This window comes from Cornus florida, unplaced genomic scaffold (genome assembly GCF_030987335.1).
Source record: "Cornus florida cultivar Cherokee Brave unplaced genomic scaffold, ASM3098733v1 CherokeeBrave_3.0.0_Hap2_Chr11, whole genome shotgun sequence".
Taxonomy (NCBI): Eukaryota; Viridiplantae; Streptophyta; class Magnoliopsida; order Cornales; family Cornaceae; genus Cornus; species Cornus florida.
Window position 1 is genome coordinate 107111349 of NW_026775581.1, and position 8196 is coordinate 107119544.

Consider the following 8196-nt stretch of genomic DNA (forward strand, 5'->3'; position numbering starts at 1 on the left):
AGCAGCTACCTATTTGCCGATGTGGCTTCGCGAATAACTTGGCAAGGGGAGTCTAACCCAGCCTCACATGAAAACTGAAGCCCTGATCAACAGGACCAGGTTTACATATTTCAAGGCTAGATCCAATCCAGAAAGCACATGCATTCTATGGAGCTGCAACCAAATCTGCCCAAGAGCTAACTGACTACACCTAAAAATATGTTTTCCCTTCTCAATTTTTAATTTAACTAATAATCTACTCGGGTGTATTTTCAAGTACTCCATCTGATAGTCATTCTTTTCTAATTTAAAGCAACAGGCATGAGCCATTGAATTTCATGATCAATTAAGAGCTCGTAATAGCACCAATTTACTTTAATGTAACTCATGTAAATGAAAACATCTGAATAAAAATAAAAAATATCTAAAGTTTATCCATTTAAGCAACACAAGAAATCCAACTAATATAGGCCATTATACAAAATTGACAGAATTTCATCCCTGTAATGTGGCATTGATCAAATCAATATGTCCTTACATCCACAACAAAAAGGTATTCAAGCAAATATTTACAAAATTGGTATCATTTGAGCTATCATTTTCATCCAAATCAACTCTTACACAACAGTCACTGACTAAATGCTTCAACGCTTCATTCCATCGGTACGCTTAAAAACCTTTTGTAAATATTACTCAAAAGTTTCCTTACATGCAGACATCATGTTCCAATCTAAAACAAACCAGCATCTTCCTTTCCCCAACCCGATAAAAGGGGGTGTTGGGGGGGGGCGGGGGTTGGGGGGGTGGAACTTCTGTGTAGACGTTTCCAATTCTAAAACTAATTATTGTCTTACAGATATCTAAACCAGTGTGTTTCAACAGACATGGTGAGACAAGGTTCTCACCATTAACTTTCTAAGATGGTACTCCTTATTGCTTCATCACAATCTTATAACTACTATATGTGTACAACAAATAATTAACTCTATAAGGTCTAAGTAATCAGATTTTAAGATCTTCAGATGCAGACAAAAAAAGTCGTCAACAGTCTTCAGAAATCACCAAAGTAAAAGCATTAAAATCACAAAATGAATCAATTACCTGTTTCATTGCGACACCGCCCCAGTTTTCCTCGGAATTAAAAGGAGAAAAATGGAAAAGTGTAGATTCTGATCTCATAGCATCAAACTTCATCCCTAACTGCAACACAAAAAATAACAATATCAATCAATTCCAGTCCAAAAATAAATAAATAAAATAAGAAGAAGAAGAAGTAAACACTAAAATACTAAAAAGAAGGATAACTTGATACCCCAATGAAGGATAGCTTTTTCCGTGGGAGACCCAGAAACCTCTATCCCTCCACCATCCTAGTATTATAGATACACTGAAAGCCTCCGTACCTGCACACACCAGTTGCTGTCAAACAACTTCATATATAAAACCATAAGGTCTTACAGAGCCAATTTTTATTTTTTATTTTTATAAGTAAATATTGTATTAAAAGCGTTCAAAAAGGTAATGCATCCCACAAAAGGCGAAATAGGGACTTTAGACCCTCAAAGGGTCCAAAAAAATCAACACCTTGACCACATTAAGAGAACTCCAAAACCAAACTTCAGAAATCACTTGGTGGATTTGGGCCTCCAAGCTGAAGAAGAAACCTTCTAAACACTTTGAAATTTACAAGTTTGAGAATTTTTATTTCCTTTCTCCTTTAAACATAAAATTCCCAATGATTATCATGGAATTTTCTCCAGTAACTTGTATTCTTTTTCTTGAGAAGTCAGATTCTTAAAGTTATTTATAGTTTCGGTCGTACTAAATTGCAATGATTAACCTGAAATATTTGTCTTCATTGAGGTTTTGTAATCTCATCCGTCTTTCGATGAGCATATAATACACGATATACAAAAACAAAAGTCAGCCACTAGTATGGCATCACAACTAAATTTAAATAGTACACTCACACACACATGTCTCCACTAAGACTTGAACCATTGACTTTCATTTGAGAAGTAAAAGCCTGATACCACTATTCCACTGGCCCGTTGGTACAACACTATTGCTTTTACTCATTCTTTTGCTTCAATTGTTTTTCTAATACTTCACCTTTTCATTTTGGAATTTATTACAACCGTATTTTTGTTACACATTTTTGCGCATAGCAACAGTTGAACCCAGTGTAGGTATCAGGACCTCTTAATCTAGAGCGTTATGTTAAAAGGACCGACGGAGAAGAAGTAGTAGGTGTAAGAGCTAATTCGTGCTCGCGTTGCTCATCATCAGTTAGTGTTTGTACATTAATGGTTAATATGTTATGCTTCTAAAGTCTGAATTGGTACCCACAAAGTCACAATGGCTGAGGGCATCTATGAAGAGACATGAGTTCAAACTGCGATTATGAAGAATCATCCATATCCAGGTTGATCCAGCTGCAGAGAGACAATGCTATTGATTCTCATGGAACTTCTCCAAAGGGGCCCCAAGGGAACGCAACACACAAAAACTCCCCGAATCTTACGTGGCTTGGCCACATCAGATTCTTTGAAAAACAAAAAAGTCCCACGTCTACCCAATTTCTTCTTCTCATCATTACAATCCAAACTCGCCGTCTGATCCCTCATCGCCATCACCGGCTTCTTCCTCTCTGGCGTACCTTTCCTCACATTACTCAAATTATTCACCGGCTTCACTTTACTAACAGAAAGTGAAAACAACTCTCCTTGAAATGAAACCCACAAACTCCTTGTCGTAGTGCTCAATAGCTTGTTCGCTGCTGAAAGCTCGCCGGATTTGAACGACGTAGTAGGCCAAAACGTGATTAGCCACCTCGAAGAAGAAGAATTGGAAGAGATGGCCAAGGACGAAGTTGTTGAAGTTATTGAAGTAAAAGACACGTACATAGAGGCAAGTTCTCTCGACTTAGGTCTCCGATTGCCAGCGACGCCATTGTCGGTGCGGAGACCACCTGGTTCATGAGAGTCCCAAAAACCCTAGGGTTCAGTGAAACACACAGAGTACCCATCATTACAGTTCACAACATTCACATCTCTCTCAAACCCTAATTTTTGCCCAAAAGTAAAATTCTGCTAGTAAAGGGTGAATGTAAAATTCTGTGAGTAAAGTGTGGATGTGGTGAGGGAGTGCAAGAGGTAGAGAGAGAAATAGCCAGAAATTTGAGTGTTGGGTATGCCCGGAGAGAGGATAGAGAGAGAATGTGGAGTTGCTTAAGGTATCAGAAAGTGCAGATGTGCAGTTGCATAAGAAGGACTCCTTTTCTTTTCTTTTTTTTCTTTTTCTTTTCAAGAGGCTGGCATGGACTAGCCACGTATGATTCCAGGAGTTTTCGAGGCGTTCCCTATCATTGTTCTTAACATCACTTATTGCAAACAATCTTTCCTCACCATGGTAGGAGCTTGTAGCCGACCTTATTGGAAAAGCTGTCCACATATCTCTATCTGTGGCCTACTCCAAAGTCCTACTATCTTGAGAACTGTGTCAAAAGGAATCATCATGTAATTAGTACACTGGTCCAAGTGGGAAAAAGATTTGAGGGAAAAAGAAAAAAAAATTGTTTGGTGGCTGTTGGCTGCTGGGAGGGTCTCACCTCTAGGTGGTCTTGTTTTTGGTTCTGAATAAAATTTGTTTGACGAGTAAGAAAAAAAAAAAAAAAAAAACTTTAAGGAAGCGTATACCCCTCGTTGTGCAGCTGATTTGTCATGGTCCATCTTGAAGTACATGGATATGGCACAAGTACAGCTCAAGGTCACATGGCTGACTTGTAATTACTCACCTCGATATACGTGGTTACGATTTGTGGCTTGGTAGCATGGTTATGTGAAACATACAGTATTACATAAATTACCATGTCGGTATGAGCCAACCTCATTTGCCTGTTTATATGTAATAGCAATTCTATTGTTCATTAACCCTCACCCACCAACACACTTAAACTAAAAATCAAAATTACATCGCGAGAAATAAGAGTAAAATACAAAACTTACATTCAACACCATGCAAGTTTTTTATCCTCATTTTCCAAGCACCTACATTTCAAAATATCACAAAAATGATATGACATTCAATTAATTTTAAAACTAACTGAGGTACTGATAATAGACTACAAGTAGTTAATTTACCATGGCAAAGAAAGAAAGTTCATCGATTTCATGTTATAATAATTCTTAAATAAAAAATTACATTCTCAAGGACCCAACAGAACCAGGCGGCAACCACTAAAGAAAATGAGTTTGGAAGTATATAAATTGAGTATGGCATGAGGGGAAAAATGTTAGGTGTCTTGTTAAATTTTGTGGCAAGTCAAAGTCCAGAGGTGTCTAACATAGACAATTCACTCAGTTTAGAGGTTCCAGGCATACACTAATTGAGAAATCAACCAGACGCAACAATCATTTATACTTTTGTATTTTAGGAATGACAAGGTACAATCTCACAGATAACATCATATGAACTTTGAGAATGTAATTAAGACCCTAAATTATTTTGTCAAACGTCAACTAGACATGGCTAATAAGAAAACTTGGGGAAAAAATAATAAAACTTAATAAGGGGTATTCGGAACATGCTAAACAATCAAGAACCCCTAGATCCATTTTGGATATTATGGAAGATCTATATGAATTCTCATATGACCCAACTCACCTGAGTCTTTATTCCTAGTAGTAATGATGCTGCTGCAGCTACCATCAAGGTAACAAGTGTTAAATCTTGCCAAGCTTCCCAAAGGAACCTCTGTAAGCCAAAGCATACAAATGAATAGCAGTCACAGAAAAAGATCTCCATCTTAAGATAATAGCAAATAAGAAAATACCACCATATAGACAATTAGAATATACCAAGAAACTCCGCCTTTTTCACACGATATGTATTTAATCTGAAAGCAATCCTTCGCTTTACTAATTCACCGTCATCACCAATAATTCCTGTTTCCAGATTTGGTTTCATCATATCTGATAACAATTTGACCTGTTGCACATGATAATTGCTATATGTAAACTATACATATGACCACAGAATATAGCATTTGAAAACATAAGTTCATAATTGACTTGCCCCTCCATAATGCGGGAATGAAGAAAACTTTTGGTACCTGGTCATTGAAGAAAGTTGTTCGAGTGCAATTCAATAATCACCTCTAGGACTGGGAGGTGTCGCTGTGGTACTTAAGACTAAATAAACCAAACATAAATTAACACAAGAATGAGCATTATATGACTTAACCAACAATAAGTGCAGCAACTATTTGTGCAAGATCCGCATATAAATATTTTATTCGAAAAAAAGAGAATACCCAGCTCTAGGATGCAATGCAGATCAAAATTATTGTGTGGCAGCAATAAATATTTTGAATCCTGTTATCTAACATACCAAATTTAAAAGTTTTTGGTTAACTGTTCACAGACCATCCATACAGGAGCTTTACTTAAGCATCTTTATGTAAACATGTAATAAACTGCAAACAACCTCAATGGTTAAAGCATACAGTAATGTCACAAAGGCAAAGAGGGGGAAAAAAACTTTATTAAAAAACTAGATGCAAGCAAACAATGGAAACAATCTGGCAGCAACTCCACGAAGAAAAAAAGAAATAGAAAAAGGATAAGAAGCTTCTTACAAGATTTCAACCTTCCAAAGAATTAAATCATTATTCTTCGCCTCACTAACAACTCTCCAACATGCAAACACATGTTCATGTATATTGCATGAGTACGTTAGAAAAGAAAACTTTTAAGCCATACAGACAAGTTCAAAATGGGCTGCCAAGCTACTGCACCTAGCAAAACTCACTCTTTGGAACCGCCTGTGTAAAGATAATGCACTAAGCCCAAAATATGCAGAATTACCTCTTGAAATGTGAAGAATTTAAAAAATATATTAAAATAATAATAATAATAATTTTGTACCATAGAAATTCTATAGACTATAGATAAGAACTTAATTCCTTACAAGAAAACAAAAGAAAAGAATGAAAAAGAATGTATTCATGGTTCACGTCCAGCTTTAACAGGAACTCTAAAAAGTTCAGACTTTGTAATTTGTTAAACCATCTCCAAGGTTGCGCCTACAGGGAAATTAGACATGGAAAGAGAGAAGATTCAGAATAATTTTTTCAGCCCCTCTTCCAGGACATTCTAAAATCATCAATGACGTGTAAAGGGAGAGCTTTCAATATAGAACATCAATTGTACATTTTTTTTTTTCTTTTTTTTCAGGTGCATATAATTTAACAGAAAGAAGAGCATTACAATGCCTTCAAAGAAGGTTACACAGTCCAACCAAAAAAATACACAGTCCACGTGAGAGGAATGTGTATAATAAATAATAAATGAGCTCACTGATCCTTTCACATTATTAAATATGTTAAGATCATTCAATGGCAACAGCTGGTAAAACGTACAAGAAAGAAGCATCTATCAAGGACCATTCAACACTATGAAAGATTTAGCTGCAGAGAACAAAATATCCAATTTTTTGAAAGCCAACCAAATTACAAGTCTGGCTACCAGAGATTATGCACATATTTTCCACCAGTCATGAAAACTGCAAACAACGAAACCTAGAATGCCAATACCTTCTTTAGCAAACAACAAAACTTAGAAAACTGCCAACTCCACCTCCAGATAGAGTCGGCAAATGATGCAGCAATAACTATACTTAAGACAAAACAGTAATATGGTCCTCCAGCTCAACAATGTTTATCAGAAATATTTATGAAAAAAAAAAAATTGTTCATCAAAAATTAAGAATCGCTTCTAACATAAATAAATAAATGAAAACTGTAGTGATAAGAAAATAGGAAAAGAAGACATTTCTTACTTGAATGGCAAGAATATTAAATGAATTAGTCATTGTAGAAAAATCATGTTCTGTTAATTTCAGTGACAGGTTAATTTAGGGAACAATAACCCAATCTGAGAAAAAAGTGAAGTATGATAAATGACAACTTCACATTCAGGAGTAATGCAGGTAACAATGAAGCTGTTTTTGTTCATTTAATCAGCCACAACCTAAAAAGATAAAAAAGACCACTCACCCAAAGATGACATACACGCAACATGCACTTAACTCTGTCAACTCTGTCAAACTCTAAGACAGTACTACGTTCACTATTCAAAAGACTACAATGATTAATTTTATGTGAGTAACATATTTCCTCCACCTGAAGCATACTTAAGTTTTATTACCATAACAATATAGATTTCGCATTAGAAGAAATATGAACAAGCAATATTTTAATACGGACCAACCAAGGAAATTAAAATTCCAAACATTATTTTATGAATTAACAATGGTCAGTTTCTATTTTCAAAGATTAAATTTCAGAAATTTCAGTAAAATATATCACAATTTTTTTCAGAAAATCTATGATAGATGGTACGCAGAAAGAAAAAATATATATATGGGGGGGGGGGTGGGGGGGTGTCAGTGTTCATTCACCATCACCCCAACAAATCCAAGGACCCGTTTGGGATCTAACTAGATATAGACAAACCTAATGAGACTTTTAAGCAAACATGTAGAGATGGATTCTCTAATTTCAGTAACACCACATCAAGCAGCAGTCCAAAGTAGTCTTGGAACCCATACAAGAAAAACTAACGAGTAAAATAATCACAGGACTATAGTCCAATAACATTATTAAGTCCAGTAACACAAAAAGTCTCTTTAACATTCAGTAAGTTCATCAATGTAACTGCAAACAAGGGAAAAAGTAAAGAGAAACCAACAACTACTCAAAGAGTGAACCCAAAAAAGAGGGGGAAAAAACACTTCTCTGGCAAAAAAAAAAAAAAAAATGTAGCGGAGACAGGATCTGAACCCGTGATCTCAAGGTGATGACCTTACAAGCTACCAAACTGCTCTACTCCGCACTAAAGAGAAGAACTGAGAACTAATAGACAAACAAAGATTGAATGTGCCCCACTACTATTCTGATAATAAGCAACGAGAAACAACAAATCCATGAAATTTAAATTTTCAAAATCAATCATTAGAGTCTAAGAACCATAGTTTTCCCCCTAAAACCCTATTCGCCTACAATACGCAATCACCTTGAAATATTTTATATATAAAAATTTGATTGCTTATAAATGAATTCTTATTGATTACACCAACTTTTAAAGGTTATAAATAAAAACCTTTACAATCATATGAATTTATTAAGAATATATATATATTTAAAATATATATAGA

General features: G+C 35.4%; 1 protein-coding gene across 2 annotated transcripts; it reads right to left on the reverse strand.

Annotated features, from left to right (window-relative positions):
- Positions 1-443: 443 nt before the first annotated feature.
- LOC132286459 (uncharacterized) lies at positions 444-7364 on the reverse strand. Of its 2 annotated transcripts, XM_059788795.1 has the most exons (5): positions 4839-7364; positions 4645-4734; positions 3987-4028; positions 1292-1382; positions 444-1179 (listed from the first exon to the last, which is right to left on the reverse strand). In XM_059788795.1, exons 1-5 carry the CDS (start codon positions 4948-4950, stop codon positions 1176-1178), a joined length of 339 nt encoding a protein of 112 aa, XP_059644778.1. In that variant the 5' UTR covers positions 4951-7364; the 3' UTR covers positions 444-1175. The 2 variants fall into 2 exon arrangements, with proteins under 2 accessions (XP_059644778.1, XP_059644777.1); XM_059788794.1 differs by lacking the exon at positions 444-1179 and having other exon boundaries at positions 1196-1382.
- Between the last annotated feature and the right edge of the window lie 832 nt (positions 7365-8196).